This window comes from Zalophus californianus, chromosome 1, assembly GCF_009762305.2.
Source record: "Zalophus californianus isolate mZalCal1 chromosome 1, mZalCal1.pri.v2, whole genome shotgun sequence".
Lineage (NCBI taxonomy): Eukaryota > Metazoa > Chordata > Mammalia > Carnivora > Otariidae > Zalophus > Zalophus californianus.
The window spans coordinates 124,417,054-124,441,909 of NC_045595.1; the positions used below are offsets into that span (position 1 = coordinate 124,417,054).

General features: G+C 40.1%; 1 protein-coding gene and 1 pseudogene across 8 annotated transcripts in view; both read left to right on the forward strand.

The window, feature by feature from the left end:
- FNDC3B (fibronectin type III domain containing 3B) overlaps positions 1 to 12,983 on the forward strand; it is a 342,488-nt gene extending 329,505 nt beyond the window's left edge. For 6 of the 8 annotated variants that reach the window (XM_027587529.2, XM_027587528.2, XM_027587526.2 and 3 more), the window contains 2 exons: positions 1,270 to 1,397; positions 9,400 to 12,983. In XM_027587529.2, the coding sequence (XP_027443330.1) occupies positions 1,270 to 1,397; positions 9,400 to 9,711 (440 nt within the window). In that variant the 3' untranslated portion in view covers positions 9,712 to 12,983. The remainder of the gene's footprint in view (positions 1 to 1,269; positions 1,398 to 9,399) is intronic. The other 2 variants (XM_027587527.2, XM_027587530.2) reach the window with 2 other exon arrangements.
- A 4,999-nt stretch (positions 12,984 to 17,982) lies between these two features.
- Positions 17,983 to 22,270, forward strand: LOC113915947 (annotated as a pseudogene).
- Positions 22,271 to 24,856: the final 2,586 nt, after the last annotated feature.

Sequence of the window (24,856 nt, forward strand, 5' to 3'; positions counted from 1 at the left end):
CTAATAATTTTCCTTTAAACCAGAATTATGAGGGTGCCAGGGTGGCTTAAGTCAGTTAGACATCTGCCTTCAGCTCGGGTTGTGATCCTGGGGTCCTGGGATCGAGTCCTGCATTGGGCCCTCTGCTCAGCAGGGACCCTGCTTCTCCCACTCCCTCTGCTGCTCCCCCTGCTTGTGTTTTCTCTCTCTCTCAAATGAATAAATAGAATAAAAAAAAAAAAAAAACAACTATAAGTCCAGTAGGTGAAAAGTGAACTAAAAAAAATACAAATAGGAGATAACTTGATTTTTAAAGGCTTTCTCTCAGTGCTAGCCATTCTCTGGGACTTAATCTCACATGTCACCTGCTTCTCAAACCTTCCTCAGACTCACACACATCAGACTGTCCCTCCTATTTTGTTCATACACCCCCGTTTAATCTCCTTTACGTTATGTTTCTCTTTGTATTTGTCTTCTACCTTGCTTGCCCCTTCCCTCAACTTGATCTTAATTCCCTTGAAAGTAGGGTTTACAGTCCCTATTTTTGCATTCTCTAAAGTGTCCAGTTCAGGGCGTAATCATATAGAACATGCTGAGTAGTTATTGAAAACATAACAAAAGTACATGGGGCGCCTGGGTGGCTCAGTCGATGAAGCGTTTGCATTTGGCTCAGGTCATGATCCTGAGGTCCTGGGATTGAGCCCCATGGCAGGCTCCCTGCTCAGCGGGAAGTCTGCTTCTCCCTCTTCCTCTGCCCCTCCACCTGCTCATGTGTGCACGCTCTCACTCTCTCTCTCTCTCTCTCAAATAAATGAAATCTTTTTAAAAAAAATTTTTTAATTAAAAAAATAACAAAAATGCAATCCAGGCCAAACAGTTATTTTTTTTTAAAGATTTTATTTATTTGAGAGAGAGAGCAAATGAGAGGGGGGAGGGTCAGAGGGAGAAGCAGACTCCCTGCCGAGCAGGGAGCCCGATGTGGGACTCGATCCAGGGACTCCAGGATCATGACCCGAGCCGAAGGCAGTCGTTTAACCAACTGAGCCACCCAGGCGCCCCAAACAGTTATTAATAGGATAATGAGCAAAGGATTTTTTTCACCAATAGCTTACTAGTCATGGAGTATCTTCTCTGTGTAAAGGGTGCCCTGCAGGTTTTATAGGAGGCTGGGCAAATAAACTCCCCTCTCAGAGTGGACACAAGCACTCTCCCACTCTAATATTACCAAAATGTTGATGGTTATTGTGATGCTTTGAATTTTGAGCTTGGATATGTGGATTTGTATTTCAGCACCTCGAGTAACACAGTTGGAAGGAAATTCATGTGAAATTTTATGGGAGACGGTACCACCAATGAAAGGTGACCCTGTCAACTACATCCTGCAGGTATTGGTTGGAAGAGAATCTGAGTACAAACAGGTAAGAACTAGTATGAATGGCACGTGTGTGGCTTATCAGTCCAGCCCTTTGCCTCTTGCCATGAGCAATTCAGTGACTGGTGAGCGGCATATTTCTTAAAATCACAGAAACTGCCTATCGTCGTACCTCTTGATATAAGCCCTAGTTTACATTTTGTCTGTGGAGGTATTAAATGTTCAGTTCTCAAGCATGACCTTGTAAAGAGTTTTAAATTCCATATTTGTATTTGATACTGGCCGTGATGTTTACAAATATCAAAATTTTTATGCAGTTGAAAACCAAAGTGCCAGTGGTTTGACTATATAGGGTAAGTAGTTCCAGCCTGACTACTGAAGCCTTTTTTTTTTTTTTAAGGGGCAGGGCCTGAACCCACAACTCTAAGATCAAGACCTGAGCTGAGGGGCGCCTGGGTGGCTCAGTCAGTTAAGCATCTGACTCTTGATTTCAGCTCAGGTCGTGATCTCAGGGTCGTGGGATCGGCTCAGGACTGGGCATGGAGCCTGCTTGGGATTCTCTCTCTCCCTCTGCCCCTTCCCCCAAAAAAGACCTGTGCAAGGGAATCCCCGGGGAATCTGTTCAAATGCAGACCTGATTTTAGTAGGTGTGGGGTGAGAGCTCCAGCTCCCAGGTCATGCTGCTCCAGGAACCATAATTTGATGTCAGCAAGGCTTTACAGATCACATGATACACCCAGGCAAGAGAGAATGTAACTGGAATATAGCCAGATAAAGAATTTGGTTTTCTTATTTTTCACAACGCTTTTTGATCCTTAATTCTTCCAACACTACAGATTATCAGTCACTGGCTGCAAAAGATTAGGATACCCCATCAGTTTCTGTTATCTTTCCGGGAACTTAATAACTATTTTTGTGAAATCAGGATATAATACCATTACCCTAAGGAAAGGTGAAGTCCATTCCTTACCAGAACTTTTAATGAAGGCATGCGTGTATATCAAACTCAGAAACTATCTTCTGAAACATTAGCATAATTTGTAAAGACCTCTCTATTCAGCTTTAGAGGCTCCAGATACAAACAGGTAGAACATAATTTGATTCAGAGTTTTTGTTAAATTGCTGGCTATTGTTCCTTATTTAATAATGAAGAATACTCGTAAATGTGTAAAACAAAGAAAATTTTGGTACATTTCACATACTTTGTTAATACGAAAAATCAGATAAAAGAATGAACTGCTTTAACCACATTTTGCAAAAAACTTATTTTTAACTACGATATCTACCAAGTATTGATTAACATCTGTGGATGATATCATCATCCAGTTTCCATCATTCCTCTTTAAGAGCAAAACACTGTTGTATTGTTTCACTTTCCAGTCTCATTCTAGCAGATGTATCCCATTTCAGAGTAAATAATTTCACGTGTTTATTTCAGCTTCCCAGAAAAATAGGATTGGTTGCAGGGTCTCAGCTCAGGTAAGAGAGCCTAGGGTTTTTCCCACCGGATTTCGTCATCCTAACACCAGCAGCATTGTCCTGTTCCATAGCAATGCAATAATGGTGAAAAGATGAAATGTTACGGAATTTCACAGCGTATTGTTTTAACACTTAAGAATGATTCATGTCCCAACAGTACATTCACTGCATGTTCATCGTTGTTATTTTAAAAAACGTTATATTCCACGTACCGTACTTTTTCACCTGTTCTTAGAAAAATGTTCTTCTTAAAAAATAGTGATTGCTGTTTAACATTGAAAAAAGCAGCATTATTTGATCAATATCTATACATTGCAAGCATTGCTAAAACACAGGTAAATCCACTCAGTAGTTTAGATTTTATCAGCAGGTTGGCTGTTTTTAATCAGCTATTTGTTTGGGACACCCTGCTAGTTCACTCAGAAGAGCACGTAACTCTTGTTCTCAGGGTTGTGAATTCAAGCCCCATGTTGGGTGTAGAGATTACTTAATATCTTTACATTTCTTTAATGTTTCATTTGTTTAATGTTATATATTTAGACTTGTGGACATATAAATTCTAATATGGTACCTAATCACATGTGTCTACCTCAGAATTTCTTATTGTAGTTATAACTGAGTTTCTTTTTGGAAATACATGAAAACATAGCACGCAGGGCAGGCTCAGTAGATGGGGATTAGCATTCTTCACATAACCATGTGTTTACTACATTTACCAAGAAATGATTAAGGTGGGTAGGAGTACATAAAAAGCCACAGTTGAGTCAGGAATAATTTGTACTGAGTTTTTTTGCTTCTCCCTATTCAATAAGCATTAACTTAAACATGTTTTGAGTTCTTCATTCACTTGTTCTGGACATGAAATAGGGAATGAAACCTATTTATATTATGGCTGCAAGAGTAATGGTTAAAATAATTATGGTCCAGAGATAACAGGCTTTGAATACGTAGAAGCAAAGCAAAAGATAATGGGAGGTAATTATTGCTGAGCATATACCCCGGCGGAGCTGCGGGCTCTTAGGGAGCACTGTGTGTACCTCCGTCTCAGCACTGATCAGACAGGATCCACTCATGTATGGGCTTGTGTTGCTCATTTTTATTTTCTCAGCCCTGGCACGTAGTTAGGTGCTCAGTAAATGTTGCTTGCATGCATGAAAGAGGCAGTTTCAAAGGAACAGCGTTACTTATACCTGTGGTGGTGATAAGAGTAAGCTTCAGGGTGGGGTGGATTTAGAAGTGTTTGTAACTTAGGTGAAAAAAAATCACCTATAATAGGAAGGGTCTTTCTGCTTCCCAGACTTAGGTTTACAGGCAAATATGGCAGGCACCAGAGCATTCTCTGATGTTTTGCTTGAAACATGGACTTTAACTTTGCCTTGGTTCTAGCTTATTAGCTTTCCTTTGTTCAGCTATCACAATATGGGGCAAGCAGCTGGCCTTAATTATAAAACAATCTCTTAAAGTAGTAAATCCTCACCTAAAATTTTACTATTAGTATGCATACATATGTTGATTTGGCTTTTCTCCCATTGCTAAACATGTTTTTTCCAAGAAGCTTAAAACTTCTTTTCAGACAGTATTAATTATAAAGCATTCCAGAAAAGACTGAAAATTGTATGTATATGCAGGTGACTGATTTTTTTTTTTTTGCACAAGATATAACAAAGACAGTTTGATCCCTACATAAGAATGTAAAGCAAGATGATTCATATTCATATCCCTATTCAGACTGCAATAATTTGTATAAAAAATATTTAAAAAGTGAAGATGAGAAAAGAGCCACAAACTAACAAATTACTGCCTGTTAGGGGAAAAGATTTGTGGCAAGTCATTAATATTCTTAGTGCTCAGATTTGTTGCATTAAGAAAACCTTTAAAGCATCTGAAAATGTATGGACCTTTACAGTTAATTTGATGGCCTCTTTGTGTAAATGAATTTTCATTTTGTATCATTTTAAACTATAGTATTGGGACTTGTATTGATTCTTCATGGCATCACATTAGGTACTATGAGGAAAGATCTTAACACAACTGTTTGAAAGTCTTAGAGCTTACATATTTTTTAATGTCTTTCAATTTAATTCCCTAACACCGTTTGTTTTTTGTTTTTTTTTTTAATTTTTGCCTGAATAAAGGGTCATATCCAAAGCAAAATAATAGATCAACATGGGGGTATTTAAAAGCCATCATTTTACGGATTCTTAATTTTCTTAGGATTTTAGCTTCCTTTAAGTATCCGATAAAGGCCATCAGAAAAATGCTCATACGTGAGACAAATATATCTTCAGTTTCATGGAGCCCAGGTATAGGACCCTGGTTTATTGAGAAACTGTTAGGTACTCTGTACCATGAGGGATGCCCAGCATATACCACAAGAGCATGGCCAGTGCCCATTGGGGTGAAAATAGCAGACTGTCAAGAAACAGTTCAGTAACAGTACCTTACCAGCCCTCCTCAGTTCGGACCATAAGCCCTGCCCCGTGCCGCGCCCTCTACAAAGGAGGCTTGCAGGTTGGTGGGTTCCCTCTTGAGCTGGAGGGTATCCCACAGTCATGTGATATCAGAAGAATTAATTCACCTCACTGAGCCTCGGCTGCTTTGTTGTACCAGGAGGGATACTCATCCTCTAGCTCAGAGTCACTGTGAGCTTTCTGCCCCTTTAGTAGTGAGAACGGGCTATGTAAATGACAATGCTGTGCAGTTATATCCCCCTTTGCAGTTCTTGAGAGGGGCAACGTTAATCAAAAGATGCAGGCATTGGCCCAGAGGCAGGCCCCCCGCAGTCCTCCCCAGAAGACTCGCTGGGGTAAAGGATTCCAACTCCACAGCATGTTGTTCTGAATTAAGGGTCACAGATTCTTCATTTTAGTTGAGTATTACTTTAAATCCTCCTCTTTGGAATAAACATGTCACAATTACTTTAAAATATATCATACATCAAATCAAGAACAGAAATAGTCTTTATAAAAATAATACTGCTTATCTACGTCTTGCAATATTATGATTGGTTACTTCAATAAAGACAATCTGAAGTGGAGCCATGCCTTTTAGATTGGGTTGAGGCAAGAGGAAAAACCCATAATGGTGCCCCTGTCAAAATGAATGAAAATAAAGGGACACAGGGCATGCGGCCTGCCATCCCGAGGTGGAGAGCTGCACGGTCCCCTGGAAAGTCACTTCATTGGAGGCTCAGCTGTGTGCAGACAGGATGAGCCTGTAGTTTGGTGACCCCCTTGGCTGTGACTGTTTCCACAAAAACAGATCGGTTAGGTCAAACCTCAGGGACCAGAATCCGCAGGAAGGGGGGTATTGGGATTGTTTTAATTTTTCCTTAGCTAAGAATTAATCCAAAAGGCTTTAAAGCATTGTTGACCATTTCTAAAATACATTAGAAATGCTGTATTTTCTATCAATACACTGAAAACAACTTACTGTTAATGATTCTGTTTCTTTACAATGGTGGCTGCACCCCTGTACTAAAAATTCTCTTCTGTTGCCTCTGTGGTTTGGGTGTATGTTCTCATACTTAATGTTCCTGTGTACTTGTTTCTGGTAATCATCCTGTCTTTTCAAGTACTGTGGTGTAAGAATACCTACTCTTGAGTCGTTGAGGGTTCTGATTAGAGAACATTCACTGAGCAGCTACTTCATTCAGGCTGCCCATGGTGCCGGCTGCTGTGGTGTTAATAGAACACAGTCCCACACTCAGTATGTGTATCGTGTTTTGTTTTGTTTAAGATTTTTGTGTTGGTAATGCTTGTACAAGGGGGGAGCTGTTCCAGTTAAAACAACAAGAATGGCTAAAAGAAAAACGTTTACAAATTGAAGCCTACGTTTTAATTGGACTTGTCATTAAGGAAGTTCCCTTCAGTTAGGTACTCATTTTTCCTTCATTAAGCTTTTTGCCAAATGGTATGAGAAAAGTAGCATTCCTTTGCTGTCTAAATACATTTTCAGAGATCTTCATTCCAGGGAATTTAGAGTTGAGCAGAGCCATCAAAATGAAAATATGAAGTCTGTCTTCAAGATTCCATGAATTGGGCTCCTAAGAAATTAAATATACTTCTGGGCCAGCTTTCTTCAAAAGCTCTAGCTGTTCAAATTCCAGAAACCATAGAATTCATTTAAACAGATATACGTGAATATTTATATCCACTTGCCAAAAGTCTCAAAAACATCTGTGGGGATAGGTTATTAACTGGTTTTCTGCCACGAGGTCATTGTTTGATGGCAGAAAGTAAGAGGCCACACCACAGAAACGCTGGCCAAGCCTTTGCTCGGCACAAACGGAGGTGGGGGGGGGGGGCTGCTTTCCATACCGCAGAAGGGGAAGGCAGCGTTTTCCTCCTGAGACAGCAGGAACCAAGATGGGGTGTTTAACGGAAACACCAGAAAGATAGTGGAGCTGTCTGGGAAGACAAAAATCAGGCCAAGAGAACTGGCCTCATGTCAGACTGTTCATTAGACTAGGACTAAAGCAGAGGACAGGTGGTGGCATCACAACCTACCAAAGGGGATGGGAGAGGCAGGGCTGGGGCAGTTCCAATGGTGAGCATGGGTGTTTAAGAGTGGGATCTCATCGGGGGTCTACCCCTGCCCTTATCTGTTCTGAGTCCTTAAGAAATTAACAGCCTCTATGATCCTCAGTGTCTTTATCTCTAATCAGGAGGATTAAATTTGATGAAGTTGGCTTCCCTTCAGCGTGTTGCTCTCACAAAGCACTCTTCACATCCAATTTCTCACTTAACCCTCAATCCCCCTTAGGGTTAGGTTGGGTACTGTTAACTAACCCCAGGATAAAGAGGAGAAAAACTAAGACTCAAAGCTGCTAGTTGCCTAAGTTCACAAACCTAGAAAGTAATGGAGCAAGGACTTAGACCTGGGATCCTGATTCCAGTTCCCATGGTTGACAAGGATCTGCCCAGTGTCTCCCAGTCAGACCAGGCCCAGTCCCCAGGGTTGCACGGAGGAGAAGAGCTCCAACAGCTACAGTCTTTCGACCTTTAATAAGTGCAAACAAATATTTCAAGAAGTGTGACCTCTGTAAGAATCGATAAAAGAGGTATAGCAGGAAATCTTGCAGCTAAGGCTTAGATGGCAGCTTCTCTCCAACTCAGTAAACATCCCAGTGCTAACTTATCACCATAGAATCAGAATGGATTGTTTATGGGGACGTTGCAGGAAAGAAACCAAAGCTCAGATGGCAAGTGTGGAGGGATCTTCTTTATCAAACTGGTATACTCGTCCCATGGGTTGCAAATCATTCCCTTCAGGAATGGTTCCGATGGTTCCCAAGAAAAGACTTTCCTCAGAAAATAGCACCTTGAGCGTTTAAAGTTAAGAAATTAAATCTAGATTAAGAAAGCAAAGAATTTTCACAGTTAAAAGATCTCTTTAAAGAAGAAAAAATGTACACCACTGTTTTCTTGAGACCACTCCCATGTTGGGAAATAACTCATAAAGAGTTCCATCATGGTATAGGTGGAACTCTCGAATAGTTGGTGGCCTGTGGGTTGGGGCAGTCACCGTGACTGACAGCAAGCTCGTCTTAAACCATCCATTTAACTAACTCATCATTGGAACAATAAGAAAGGAGTGGTCTGGGTCTTCTTAACAGCTCTTTCATACTTGGTTGCTCCAGCCCAGTTCTATGACTCCAGTTGCTAATGCTCTTGCTACAGTCTTTAAAGAAATAGGGTGGCACACCAGGAGGAGCATGCTTAAAAATCTTACAGAGGAATAGCAAAAGCAATGATGAATCTGGATCAGCATAAGAAACAGGCAGAATTGGTTTTCTGGCACTTAGGCAGTAAACAAAAGTATAATAAATAAGACAAAGTCTCCTTGTGAAGTTTGAAAATGAGGGCGGAAACCTCTTAAGAAAAGGCTAAATATCAAGTGAACAAATGGAAGTTGGGTCCCTTCTGTAAACGGAGATCTTTGTTGCCAGTGCATCTGTGTTCACTGGTGGCATGTCCTATTTTGGGGTAGAAGTTTGCACACCAGGCTTTAAAAACACTCAACATTTGCAGATTCCCACTAACTCTATAGCTGGCAAGTGTTTCAGACAAAGTGGAGATCATTGGAAATATTCTTTATTTTCTAGGGGATTTGTATTAATGGGCAAAATTAACAGCTTTACTAAGGTAGCCTGTAGCCAGGTTGAAAATGCTTATGCCTGTGACTTTGAATTGCTGTGTTTTAGTAATATATTTGGAGTTGTTTTAAAATGCTAAATAGTGACTGTGTGCCAGGCCTGTTTTAAGCACTTCATAGATACTAAACTCAGTGCCACTCCTACAGGAAAGATTCAGTTAATTTTACTTTCTTGTTTATTCACCAGCCAAAGCTCTTAAAATTTCATTAGATGTTTATTACTTAGGTCAGCTGCAATTCCGGTCACTGGATTTTGTATTGTTTGTTCAGGGTTTCTGCCTAATTTTTGTTATTCTGGTTATTATGGAGTAAACACTGGGGGCTTGGTGGACCTGGCTTATCAGATTATTATGTTAGAAACCACAGTGTTATTACAGAATAATTGACCAGGACTTTTTTGTTTGTCCTTGAAGGTATACAAGGGAGAAGAAGCAACATTCCAAATCTCAGGCCTCCAGACCAACACAGACTACCGGTTCCGCGTGTGTGTGTGCCGCCGCTGTTTAGACACCTCTCAGGAGCTAAGCGGAGCGTTCAGCCCCTCTGCGGCTTTTGTATTACAACGAAGTGAGGTCATGCTTACAGGGGACATGGGGAGCTTAGATGATCCCAAAATGAAGAGCATGATGCCTACTGATGAACAGTTTGCAGCCCTCATTGTGGTTGGCTTTGCAACTTTGTCCATTTTATTTGCCTTTATATTACAGTACTTCTTAATGAAGTAAACAAACCCAACAAAACTAGAGGTATGAATTTAATGCTACACATTTTAATACACACATTTATTCAGATACTCCCCTTTTTAAGCCCTTCTGTTCTTTGATTTATATACTTCTCTTGTTTTACAGATTTAGCTAGGAAAAAAAAATATCAGTGTTTTGGTGCACCTTTTTGAAATGCAAAACTAGGAAGAGATTAAACTGGATTTAAAAAAAAAAAAAAAAAGAAGAAGAAGAAGAAGAAAAGCAAACCAGATACCAAAAGCTAGCTTTCTTATGTTTTCTTTTAAATTTTCAGATTTGCCTTTATTGTTTTCACTGATGTCTTTTGCAAGCCTTTGATTTTTTTTTTCTTCCATGTTATGGTTTAGTAATTTATATTCACCGGTCACTTCTTTTGTCTTGATCAGATATCTGTCTCTGTGAACATGAATCACAGTGTGTGTCCTTACAGGTCTAGGATTTCGGTGTTGTCAGAGTGTATTACCACACAACCACAACCGCAACCACAATGTACACAAGATGTGTTCTCTCAGATAAGGCTGCCCTAAACGACCCTCACTCAGTTATTTAACTGTTTAGCTCATTTAAATCAAAAATGTGTACTTAAAATGTTTTAATAATCTGTATTTCTTATGATTTTTAACACTATGAGCTGCCTGTCTAAGAAATCAAGTAACCAAAATGCACCTATAAATTATGGAACATTGTCAGTTTTACCCCAGCGATTCATAGCAGTAACTTTAAGAGGGCATTGTGCAATAGTTGTTTCCTTGTTCAGCTATTTTAAAAGCTGCTTTAACTTGTTTGTTTGTCTTTGTGTATAACTACTTCTAATCACTAGAGTTATTATATTCTGTTATGTTTGACCAGAGTTATATGACGAGAACTGGTGACAGTTTAGTGCCTCTGCCCATTGTCCGTGATTTACACTAATTGTGAGCAGTCTTCTTACACGTCAGCTCATTGTTTTTGAAAGACTTGCTGTTAGGCTGTTCTTTGAGGTATCAATGAAGTGATTTGAGTTTCAGTACCTTAATTCAGTGCACATCATCTTAATCCAACAGCGGATAAAAACTGATAAAACCCAAAAGAGAGTTACCTAATTTGTAGTTCCTATTTTTGTGGGGTTGACCTGGCCATGTGTGGAGAGGGAATGATATTTGGTGGTAAGCACAGGGTGTTTTGGGGGTGAAGGAGCCTAGATTCCCTCCCTGGATCTGTTACTAACTTGCTGCGTGACCTGAACACGTCACTTTACCTCTCTGTGCCTCAGTTTCCCATGCATTAAAAATAAAATGAAATAAAATAAAATGGGGATTCTAATGTTTGTAAGTGCTTTGAGATCCTTGATCAACAGGTGCTATTGGAGTGCAAAGTGTTACTCTTGCATGTTTATTCTGAGTCATGAGATAATCAATTTTAACCCAAAGTCATTGGATTATTTATATGAAGTCCATAATGTTCACGTACCTCAGGGACATTTAAGAGTTGGAGGTGCAAATATATTCCAAAAGGGTGCAACAGACACAGTGTATCCCCCTGCTTCTGTTTTTGTATATTTTTGCTACTTGGTTTTTCTTGATCATAGCGATTTTGTGCTTGGTCTGTGTTGTCTTAGGATGCAGTCTCCTGTACTAGCTTATAATATTCCCATACCAAAGTCATGGGGAAACCAACATTATTTTGTTTTTGGTTTATTTATACTATATTCTGCATACAGTACTTTAAATGCCAATTACAGTGCAATCTTTATTTATTGTAAAATTTTTTAAATGTACTTATGTACTAATTTTCCCTTGTAGCATGTTATTTTTTGTGTGTGTTTTATACTTTTGTAATTTTAGGTCAGTCTTGTTCCTTGGCAACAGCTGTAGTATTACCAATCTTCTGACATTTTCTTGTGTTTTTAAAAGATAAGAGCATCGAGTGCATTAAATGCCAAAAAAAAGAAAAAGAAAAAATCCATTATCAGTGATTAAAACGTTTACATGTACCCAAAAAACCATAATCATCTCTTAAAAGAAAGCGCTAAGATCAGTGAATTATTGTGTGCCTATATTGATGTAGTAAGTACTAGAGAGTTTTGTATTTTGTTATTGACTATAATAATTAGTTTAATTAGCCTTGCAAAGTGATGGCATCAAGGTAAATACGTTTTTTTGCCAAAGTTCTGGCCTTCCAAAACTCAGCCCTCTACTTAATTGTGTGTTATGACCCAATATAACATTGCATCTGCATTTTCTGAGACCATCTCAGGCAGGTGTTTGGTTTTTTTTTTGTTTTTTTTTTTTTGTGGGGGAAAGGCATTTTTTTAAGCAATGAAAATTCAACAGAGTACAAAATCCCTGTTTGCAGGGGGGTAAAGTCCCTTTTTGGAAACACTTCAGAGCTGCTGCTATAAAGAAATTCTCGGAATTGGTTGAAATGTTTTAAATGAAATAATGCGTTAGGCCAAGATGATTGCTATGAGTACTTTATCTTTTTTGAGATTTTCATCCTGTTGAACCACCAGAAGGCTGAAGTGTGTCACCGACCGGCTGACTGCACTTTATTTTATTGTTCTCCATGATTTGGTATTCATCATCCCTTTGGTCAAAAAATTATTACTCCATCTGGCACCGTTTTCTATTACAAAGATGTATATGTGACATTGATACACAGCTATATATATATTGCCATTACACACGAACAATAAAATAAAGTGTTACATTAACCTTATTTCTTTGCCCTTTTGCAATATGTAGGAATGAGTGTCTGGCTTCCGATGCTCTGTATGTCACACTCATCCCTGGCACAAGAAATTCCAGTCATGTGAAGCAAACCGCCCTTTGTCCTCAAAGAAATGGTCTCAAAAGAAAACTTTTTTAAGAAGATTTTTTTCATATTATCTGCCTTGTTCTTATCAACTTGAAATGTTGGCATTTTCTAACTGTGTTTTGTTGGCTACAGTAATTCAGTATTCCTGTCAAAATTGAAAAGTGCCCTAATTGAATGTGTTTGAATGTTATCCTTGCACAGTTCTTTAAATTGAAAGACAAAATGTTTTACCTCACTGTTGGACATACATTCCAAGCTTTTCAACTTTAGGAGGAAAAAAAAAAATCATGTTTTCCTGTATTGTAAATTTTAGACTATTTCATATACATTGTATTAAAACTGCCGTATCAATTTTAATGTATAGATTTTGCAAATACTATGCTATATGTAATACCTAACTGTATCTGTAGTGTATATGTAATATATTTATGCCCAATAAATGTTTTAATTCTTTCTGACGTAAGTAGGGTTTTTCTGCCATGAATAGGATTGCTTTGTTGTTGTTGTTGTTGTTGTTACTTTGTAAAAACTTGACCCACATCCCCAAAGTTGCAAATTCAAATGCCTTTGGAGGCCAGGCAGGTGGCATAGGGCATGATGCTCCTTTGCCACTCAAGGGGGCAGCTGCAGCCCAGCTCCTGCTGGTTGAGGTCCTGCAAGATCGCAGGCCACAATCACACGTGCTAATGTTTCAAAAGAAGCTAAAAAATTCAGATTTCCCTCTACGGGACAGCTAAAATGTGATTGTGGACCACATAGGCCCAGGAGCTGCCATTCATTCTTTGACTCTCAGGGTCTGCGTTCCTAACATAGTATCCAAATGCCAAACCTTAGGAGCCCAGGTCTACCTCTGGACAGGAGACCCTGAACGCTCCCTCTCCACGACTAACTCCCACGGTTTTGCCTTACTTCTTCCCTCCTCTGGGTCTCATTCAACAACAACAACAGCAATAAAGCACAGTGTCCCTGCTAAGGCCATGGTTTCACTAGGTTTAGACTGTTTTGCTCGGAATCCCTAGTATCTTTCTTATTTCTGAAAAAAAAAATGTATGGAAAAACTGTTGATATAAGTGAGCTTTGTGTTACAAAGAATGATAGCCATTCTTACGGGTAAAAGTGACCAATTGAACGCATCAAATTTTGCATGCTTCTAACACTCCTCTGAAAATATAGTAAAGGATTTGTTTAAGTCCCAACTACCCTCAACACTGGGAAGAACGGGAGAGAGCTTGCTAGCACCAGAATTTTGGAAACCTAACTGAGGAAAGCTGAATTCTAATTTTGCAGGGGGAGAAGTGAGCTCCGCTTCGGTTTACATGCAGCATACCCTGAAGGCTCAAAAATTGACAGAAGCATGTCCTTTTGAAGTGATGGTGAAGGGGAAAAAGAGCCTAAAATACTACTAGTTGAAAGCTGTTTAAAATGCCATTTGATCCATAAAATTCCTCCCCGTTTTGTTTTCAACTGTACAGCTACAACTCTGCAGAAGCCTGTAAGTTTATCCTCAGAAGGTAACGTAGAAGGACCCTAGACCTGAAGACACAATCCACAGTTGATCGTCAAGGTACCATATCAAAAGTGGGTTTCAGTGAACATAGGCGTACAGGAGAATATCAAGAGTCTTACCTAGAGAGCCTCATGGGCCAAAAAGAAAGATCTGAAGATCTTCAATGAAGTGGTTCAGCCAGAGCACCCCGGGGTGGGTCTTCTCAGCCTGGGCTGCTCAGGAATATCACCTGGGGAGCTTCTCAAAACCCCTACAGCCAGATCATACTCTAAACCAATAAAATGAGCATTTCTGGAGTATCAGTGTTTTTTAAAGCCCCCCAGGTGATTCCACTCTGCAGCCAAGATTGAGAACCACTGCCCTAAGGTGAAACTCATTCAGCAATCCCCTGTCTGCTTTTTAGTCCTCCAGCTTAATGAAGAGTGACCTGACATCTAATAAACATGAATGGAAAGCCCAACGCCAATAACTTGGAAGAATCAGAGACTTAAGGGAGGAGCAGCTTCAGAAAACAATCGTTATCTCCAGAGAGATGAGAAAAAATATGTCCTCTTTAGACTGAGAGTAGAATGCTATTGAAAAAGAAGGCTTGAAGAACATGAAACTATTGCCAGAAATTAAAAATTCAGTAGAAGGGTTAGAAGTTGGAATTAAGAGAATAACTCCAAAAATAGAGAAAACAGAAATGGAAAGATACGATTAGGATCAGACCAGGACATTCACTATCCAAGTGAACTTGAGAAAGAACAGAGAAAATGGAGAACAAATCAGATAACACGTTTCCAGAATGAAAGGGTGGGAGGGTGCTCAACGCAATGGATGGAAATGGGCCTCTGCCAAGGCACACCATCTTGAAATCTCAAAACACTAGGACCAGCAGAAGCTCCCCCAAATGGAAAACTGGTCACATAGGATTAGAAATCAGACTAGCTTTATACTTCTCAGTAGCAACACTGGAAACTAGAAATCAGTGAAGCGAGTATGTCAAGATTTGAAAGAAAAAGATTTCCCACCTGCTCACTCTTGGCCAAGTGTGAAGGATCATGAAGACATTTTTAGAAATGTGAGATCTCACAAATTTGCCTCCCATGCACCCTTTCTCAAAAGCTACTAGAGGATATGCTCTCCCAAAGAAGCAAATAAACTAAGAAAGAAAAATCCATGGGATTCTACCCCCCTCTCCCCCCCCGCCCCCGGCCCACGGTGATTTTCATGCAGGTTAGAAGTTGGCTGTCTGGCCCTTTGCCCCAGAAGGATTTATGTAACTTTATCTTTCTCCTACCCGCAGTCGCCATGTTTGCGTAACTGCCCCCCCCCACACACACACCCAAAACAGCCTGCAAATGACCCTTTTAAACAAACCTCTCAGGATATCTTGCCTTATGCTAATTAAAACTAGCAATTAGATCCGTGTACAGGTATCCTTTATTCAGAGTGGTGATCACCAAAAAAACTTCCCACCTCTACCGCTTGACTGGAGGGAGGGAATATGGTTGGGACAGCAAGTCTCCTTCAACTTTACAGCATAGAGCCCATGATCTGGCACATAACAGAAACTAAAAAAAGATTTGTTGACTTGAACTCAGTAGACTAATTTGGTAGGAAAAGTTCACATAGCAGTGATGTGTTCCATATGACTTTCTGCTCCAACCCAGTCTTTTTGCCATGGGCGTGTTACTTTTGATGCAGCATTTTTATTTTAATTGAAGCAGTTGTCAATAATTTATGATTTAGGGGCACCTGGGTGGCTCAGTCATTCAGCGTCTGCCTTCAGCTCAGGTCATGATCCCAGAGTCCTGGGATCGAGCCCCATATCGGGCTCCCTGCTCAGCGGGAAGTCTGCTTCTCCCTCTCCCACTCCCCCTGCTTGTGTTCCCTCCCTTACTCTCCCTCTCTCTGTCAAATAAATATTTTTTAAATAATTTATAATTTAAAATGTGGAAATTTCATACAAAATACTGGAATTCCAGATTCTTCTAAAATTTGAAAGACCTGGCAACTCTAGGTCTTATTCTGGAATGATGACACTCAACAGAGGTGAATAATGGCTGTCCTTGTTGGTTGGGGCATTTGCTGTGCAGTTGACCACATTTCCCACCAAATTCTTGGCATGAACATGGATGATGACATTAATAGAAGAGCATCACCTTGAACATCATCTGTCAAAAGTGAGTAAACGGATGGCAAGATTTCCAAGAATTTGAGGAAGAATGTCTGTAAATCTACTTCTCCATAAAAGCAACAAAAACCGTAGCAAAAAGAAAAATGCCAACATCAACTTTTTCAGAACTGTGGAAATTAAAGCCTTGTAATGGTCAGAACCTTGGTAAGCAGAGCAGGGTTCGTGGTGTTTTACCTTCCCCTTCTCCCGAGCTTCACAGTAGCCTTGACAGTCAGCCCTGCAGCCACCAGGGGGGGCATACTGGGTTTGCAGCTCCTCAAAATGTCTCATCCCCAGAGCACTGTCACTACTTGACCTGACTCAGAGCTCGCTCTGTGGGAAAAACCTTCTATCCAGGGCCTTTGTTGAAAACTCATCCGTGCCATCATGTGACACTGCCACCGCTTGAGGCTGTGGCACCAGTTGGGGCAAACGAGAGCCTGGTCAAAAACTTCAAGACCTGGGGACTGAGATAGCCATGGGGGCAGTTAAAGCTTGTGACACAGCCCTCAGGGTCTAGAAGGCCAGGTGCATGTACGGGGCTACGAACATGCCCCAGAGGGACGGGAGAAGTCCCCAGTCTCACTTCTGCCTGATCACAAGACCTTGCACCAGCAGGGAATGAAGGCTAGGGTGGAATTGTAAACTTGCTGCGGGTGGAAGGTGGCCTCCAGCATACAGCGCCCCTTGAAGAAGACTGGAAGACTTACTGCTTCAAGGCATTGAAGGAAATCTGGGAGCAGTCATGAATGGACATTAAATGAACAGCGATTTCAGCGGCCAGCTGCAAAGAAGGAAGTCTGGAAGGTACCATCTGAATTCCTAACTCCGATTTGCCCTAATAGGAAGTGGGGAGGAGATGATCAAAGAGGATTTCAGCCTTAACTATATTTTGCCCTTTTAGACGAAAAATGCATTTATGTACTATGTAGTAAAAATTAATTTTATGGTTAACAAAACCATGTTGAAGAAATAAATGTCCTTCCCCTTTTGTGAATCAAAGGATAAATAAAGGATGCTCCTTAGTCCCCCCCGCCCCGCCGCCAGGACCGAAGGCATAGATTTTTTGTTTTCTATTCAAACAAGTTATATGAGAAACGTGTTCAATTCACCTTTCTTGAGTATATGAGCTATTGAATGCTTATGAATTTCCAATGCAGCATTGTTTCCCAAAGTGGGGAGTTGACACAAGATAATTATAAAGGGTACATGACTGAACATCTTTAAATTACGTAGTTTTTGTCTAATATACTAGGAAAAATTGTATCCTGCATCTCAAAGAAAAACAGATAAAAGTGGTATTTAAGTTTAGGAAAGAAGTATAAATAATAGTGCAGGTGCTGAGATATGGCAGAAGGCATAGGAATGATAAGCCAATGAATGCAGTTTGAGAACAATGCACACAGGCGGCTGCCTCCTACCTAGCATGGATTGATGTGATGTGACACATTTCTAAGTTGGCTTCTGCAAATACATTCTTCTATCTTCATGTGAAGCGTTCTGTACTATGGGAGAAAAAAGGAGTGGGGGTAAAAATCAGGATCCACACAGAACTGGAAATTGAACTGAATGAGAAAGTTTGTGTAGCTGATCCCTACACCAGCCTCAGTAAACCTGCCCAGACCTTCCTATCCTACTGTGCATATTTTCATTTCAGTACTTAGGAATATTCGCATGAGTGAAAATTGGCTTATCTAAAGTTAAGGTGCTTCTGCCCAAACCCTGAAGGTTCTGTGATGTTATTTTCACAGAACCTGAGCTAAGATGATGTATTTTGGTTTCACCGGGCATGGAGAGGAGAATAAAAGTATGACAGACCTCTATGGTTTTGTCTGCCACCCGCTCCGGGGCTGAGAGCTAGGAATATGCCCTCCCGCCCCCAACGCCTTCTGCTTTGTCCTCCGCAAGTTGCTATGTTCTTCTAAAATCACTTGCTCAGATTTCACGAGACGTTATTCTAGGGATGGCTTCCAGCCATTTGGAATTAACGGCTCAAGGTAGTCTTGCTCTAATGGCTGGAACTCGAAGAGGAAAACCTTGAGCAGCTGTTTTTCTTGACGTAGAGAAAGCCAGGGTTCAGGGAGAGGGAATGATGAAGCTCACAGGAAAAGAGTAAAAACTGGCAATTGGGCCTTAACTAGGGCCTAAGTTTTTCTGTCCTTAGGTTCACTGACCCCTTTTAAGTTTCCTTATGACCCAATGTGTTTAAGCTAATTGGACTTGAGTTTCTTATGCCAAGGACCAGAACATTCCCAACAAAGATAGAAAGCACTTAAAACCTATTTCAAATTGCAAAGAGGGGCTATTTAGAGTGGACTGTTCAATGTATAAAATGCACAACCTCAAAAATTTTTATGCTAGGAAATCATGCACAGTTGGCCTTTTGCTGTGTTTTGAGGTTTTTTGTTTGTTTACTTTTCCAGGAATATACACTGAACTTAGGAAAGCTGTAGATTTTTAATTAAAAAATAAAAAGGTGCTGAAGTTGAGCATTTATTAATGAGCCCTTGCAGCATGTCAAGCACCTGACATGAATTCTCCTACTTGTGACTCGTAACAACATTTTGAGGTGAGTACAGCCATTGTCTTAAAGCACAGGCATAGAAGTAAGTGTCGATGGAGGGTTCAAGTCCAGCTCCAGCTAATTTCTGAGGATGGTATGCTCTAACTGCGTGTTGTGCAGCCTGTCAGGAAACCTTCAAGATCTCTTCTGTTGTTATTTTTAAAAGATGTTAACCGGGGCACCCGGGAGGCTCAGTCAGTTAAGCATCTGCCTTGGGCTCAGGTCATGATTCCAGGGTCCTGGGATGGAGCCCTGCCCCACATCACATCAGGCTCCCTGCTCGGTGGGGAGCCTGCTTCCCCCTCTCCTCCCCGCTTGTGCTCTCTCTTGCTGTCTCTGTCACTATCTCTGTCTCTCTCAGATAAATAAAAATCTTTAAAAGATGTGAACAATAATGGTACTAGCGTTCGACTCTATCTCATAAAGGTTGTGGTGTTAAAATAAGATTCAAACAAATACTGAAGCACCAGCAACTGTAGCTTTGACCTGCAGGCTTTAGTCCATCCCTTTACTGCCATTCTCTCCCCTCCCGGTAAAAGAAAAGGGACCAGGTATACTCATCCAACAGTCACATGTGTGAGTAAGGGATGTTTGTCCTTATAAAAAACCAGGGGTGGGGGAATGGATTAGCCCGGTGATGGGTATTAAGGAGGGCACGTACTGCATGGAGCACTGGGTGTTATACACAAACAATGAATCATGGAACACTACATCACAAACTAATGATGTAATGTATGGTGACTAACATGACAGGATAAAAAATAAATAACCACACAAAAAAAATAAAATAAAAAACAAACAGGCTCCCCTGAAATGAGTGAGAACTCTGGGTTCTGAGCCTTGGTTTCCTCCAATGTAAGGCAACTTGCACATAGGCTCAAGTCCTAATTTTATGATTCTGTGAAGACTGAACTCTTCTGAGGTAGATGGGCTCCTGTCCAAACTATATTTCCTTGAATGATATAATCAGAGAACAGTCTGCAAGGTCCTCCACATATGTGCACCCTCCAACTGACTGAGAACAGAGACTGAGAACTGAGACTGTGAACAGTGGCAGCACGCACTATAAACTGCCATAATTTGGATTACAAAACTGCCAGTCAGGAAGGTTGTCCAGCCACGCCTGGTACTGCTGCTCTGGGAACACACTATGTTTCTACAAAGCTTATTTCAGATGCTACCACACAGGGGTTAGGGCTAAAAGACAGCATAGAAAACAGTAAGCATGTGGTACTCAGGGTGTAAAGACAAAGGGAATGCAGGAATGGGTTCTGAAGGTCGTTTTGTTTGCAGCCTAACACAACACACATTATCTCATCATGACTTTGGGTCAAGAGTCTGCATGGCTTAGGTGGTTGGAAGCAGTGTTAGAAGGCCCAGGAAGTCTTCTGAGGCATCCTATGAATTCTTGCTAGGTTTCTCCACAGCGGTCCAGATCTCCAGGAAATGGATCAATTCACCCATGTGCCCACGCTCCTGAGGTCTTCAGCCTTGCAACAATGTCAAGCCCTTCAAAACCAAGCCCTGGGATTTCCTCAAAGCAGTTTTGTCACAAGCACTTTCTAAGCATCTTTCTGGATTGGGTTTATTCAGCTTGTTTAATTAAAAGGGATTTGTGGCCATTTGTTAGACAATAGGAAATTTAATGTTTTTTTAAAAACATATACAATATCTGTATAACCATGGGATGCATGAGGTGGTGATTGTAAAAAGAAACCTACAATCTAGAAAGGAAAAGATACATTTAACTAAATAAAAAGAAAATAATTGCAAAACATCACTGATAAAGTTTGAATATCCCTAATGTACAAAAACTATACATTATACAAGAACAACCCAATTTTAAAAAGTAGACAAAGCAAATAAAGGGACAGTTTATAGAAGAAATATAAATTGCAACTATCAGGAAATAATGTTCAACCTTGGTACATGTTAGGAAAATTAAAATTGAAGTAATGAGACATATTTGATACTTGGGGAAAATTTTAAAGGTTATCATACACAGGAGAAATTATGTGGAAAGAATCACATATCTCTCTGGGAAAATGCAAATTGCTATAACATTTTTAGAAAGTAATCTGGAAATATTAACATTTAAAGTGAACATACACTTGAACTAAGCAACCATATATTTAAAAGTCTAAAGAAATAAAATGAATATGTATATACGTGTGTGAAAGGATGTTTATTTTAGCACTATTACAAGAAAAAAGCAATTTGAATATCCCTCAATAGAGCAATGCATTCATATTATAGACTACCTTGTGAAAAAGGTAGTTTTTCACAAGGTAGTCTATTTTAACTACCTGTTAAAAATGAGCTAACATCACAAGAAAAGATCACTAACCCTTATGACAACTATAGATGCAAAAATCCTCAACACAATACTGGCAAGCAGAATTCAGTAACACGTAAAAAGGAGTATAAACCACTGACGAATGGATTTTTCCCAGGAATGCGAGATCAACATATGATAACTAATGTAATACATATTAATAAATGACAAAGCAATATGATCCTCTCACTAGACACATAAGAAACATTTCACAAAATCCAACAGTCTTACATGATAAACACTCAACAAACTAGGAACAGACAGGACCCTCCTCAACCTGATAAAAAGGATCTATGAAAAACACATAGGAAAACTTCATGCTTAATGGTGAAAGAAAAAGCTTTCCCCCTAAGATCAGGAACAAATCAGGGATGTTCATTCTTGCTACTTCTATTCAACATTGTACTGAAAGTTCTAACTAGGATAATTAGGCAGGAAAAGAAGTAAAAGGATCCAGATTGGAAAGGAAGAAATAAAACTGTATTTGCAGTTGACATTATCTGGTATATAGAAAATCCTAAGGAATCCAGACCAAAAAAAAAAAAAAAAAAAAAAACCAAACAAACAAACTAGTAACACTAATGAACCAGTTCAGCAAGGCTGCAGGATATAATATCAATATACAAAAGTCAACTGAATGAAACTTTCCAAAAAATAAAATTGAGGTTCGGCGTGCCACTTCCGGCGCCGAGGTGGTTGGGTGGGGCGGGGTGGCGGTTAGGTGAGGCGTGCCATGAGGCCTCAGGCACCTCTGCTGCCAACCGTGAGGGAGCTGTCGGCGCGTGCGCTCCGACTATAGCTGTGTCAGTGTGTTACGATGCCGTCTCGTACCAACCTGGCTACTGGAATGCCCAGTAGTAACGTGAAATACTCAAGGCTCTCCAGCACAGACGATGGCTACATTGACCTTTGGTTTAAGAAGAGGCCTCCTAAGATCCCATATAAGGCCATTGCGCTTGCTACAGTGCTGTTTTTCACCGGCGCCTTTCTCATAATCGTAGGCTCCCTTCTGCTGGCTGGCTCTATCAGCAAAGGGGAGGCAGACCGGGCTGTTCCCGTTCTGATCGTTGGCGTTCTGGTGTTCCTGCCAGGATTTTACTCCACCTTCGAATCGCCTACTGTGCATCCAAAGGCTACCGGGGTTACTCCTACGATGACATTCCAGATTTTGATGACTAGCACCAACCCTCAACCCTGAGGAGAAGAGTCACAGATGGGACTGAGACCAGCTTTAAGATATTGAGCAGAAACTAAGGGCTAAGGAGTTCTGCAGTCTGCAGATGTTAAACAAAAGAATAGCCATCCTCAAGATGTCAACTGAGCTTACAATTACAAATTAACTAATTAGGACATGCTCTATTTTTCATCTCCTGGCTCTGGCAAAAGCTGACAAGTTTTTCCACACGAATATGTATCTTGGAAGAGTAGCGGTGTTAATGGTGTGGGAAAGCAGGAGGTCATCCTGTAGTGGAGAGTGTTACTGCTGCCACCCTTTTTAGAGTTCAGCATTTCTTTTAAATAGTCCTCATTGTCAGTTCTGGTAGCAAATGGAAAAATTTAATATGTCAAATTTCATATTACTCATAATTTATCTTGAAAACATCTAAGTATCTGACCCCTACACTCATCTCTCACTTTGTGTGCTAGTGGAAGACCTTGGCAAATCAAATGTCAGTGTGGGTGCATCTGTAATATTTTTTACTTGCTTTCTTATTAACAGCAGCCAGGACTTTTTTAAATCTCAGAGCAAGTTTCCAGAAGGTAAACACTTCTGTTCACCAATCCTTGGTTGGCTTTGATTTGGTCCACCAGTAAGTTGGCCAACATAATTTGGATTATTCTGTTCTTCATAGGTCAAGATGTTCTGTATATTGTGCCTTTAAGGACTGGACTTTGGCTGTTTCCTAAGGAAAAAACGTAGATAAGTGATTGTTATCTAGAGAGTATAAACCTGTTGTTAGCACCTTGCATTATGATGTCATTCTGCTGAAGACTGCAAGACTCAACCTGGATCCCTAGATGGACTAGACTGCCTTAGTTTGATTCTGTTTCCTAGCTTGCACAAAGTGACATATTCAAAAGAAATTAAAATGCCAAAATCTAAACCTAAAAAAAAAATAAAAATAAAAAAATAAAATTGAATTTCACTTATGATAGAACCAAAAAGAATATTTAGGAATAAATTTAACAAAAAAGTGTAAAACTTGTACACTGAAAACCACAAAACACTGTAAAAAGAACTAAATAAATTTTTAAAAAGATATCCTATGTTCCTGGATTGAGAATCTTAAAATTGTTAAAATGGCAAAACTTCCCGAACTGATCTACAGATTCAACACAATCCCTATCAAAACTCCACATGCCTCTTATTTTTTAATTTATTTTTAATTAACATATAATGTATTATTTGTTTCAGGGGTACAGGTCTGTGCTTCATCAGTCTTATATAATACCCAGTGCTCCTTATAACATATAGCCTCCCCAGTGTCCATCACCCAGGTATCTCATCCCCCCAGCCCCCTCCACTCCAGCAACCCTCAGGATGCTTCCTAAGATTAGGAGCGTCTTATGGTTTGTCTCCCTCTCTGGTTTCATCTTGTTTCATTTTTCCCTCCTTTCCCCTATGACCCTCTGTCTTGTTTCTCAAAATCCTCATATCAGTGAGATCATATGATAATTGTCTTTCTCTGAATGACTTATTTCACTTAGCATAATACCCTCTAGTTCTATCCACACCATTGCAAATGGCAAGATTTCATTTTTTGATGGCTGCATAATATTCCATTGTGTGTATATATATATATATATATATATATATACATATATATATATGTATATATATATACCACATCTTCCTTATCCATTCATCTGTCGATGGACATCTAGGCTCTTTCCATAGTTTGGCTATTGTGGACATTGCTGCTATAAACATTGGGGTGCAGGTGCCCCTTCAGATCACTACATTTGTATCTTCGGGGTAAATACCCAGTAGTGCAGTTGCTGGGTAGTACGGTAGCTCTATTTTCAACTTTTTGAGGAACCTCCTTATTGTTTTCCACAGTTGCATTCCCACCAACAGTGTAGGAGGGTTCCCCTTTCTCCACATCCTCGCCAACATCTGTCGTTTCCTGACTTGTCTGCTCATGTCTTCTACCCATTTCTTGATTGGATTATTTGTTCTTTGGGTGTTGAGTTTGATAAGTTCTTTATAGATTTTGGATACCAGCCCTTTATCTGAAATGTCATTTGCAAATATCTTCTCCCATTCTGTTGGTTGTCTTTTGGTTCTGTTGACTGTTTCCTTTGCTGTGCAAAAGCTTTTTATCTTGAGGAAGTCCCAATAGTTCATTTTTACCCTTGCGTCCCTTGCCTTTGGCAATGTTTCTAGGAAGAAGTTGCTGCGGCTGAGGTTGAAGAGGTTGCTGCCTGTGTTCTCCTCAAGGATTTTGATGGATTCCTGTCTCACATTTAGGTCTTTCATCCATTTTGAGTCAATTTTGTGTGTGTGGTGTCAGGAAATGGTCCAGTTTCATTCTTCTGCATGTGGCTGTCCAATTTTCCCAACACCATTTGTTAAAGAGACTTTTTTCCATTGGATATTCTTTTCTTCTTTGTCGAAGGTTTGTTGACCATAGAGTTGAGGGTCTATTTCTGGGCTCTCTATTCTGTTCCATTGATCTATGTGTCTGTGTTTGTGCCAGCACCATACTGTCTTGATGATGACAGCTTTGTAATAGAGCTTGAAGTCCGGAATTGTGATGCCAC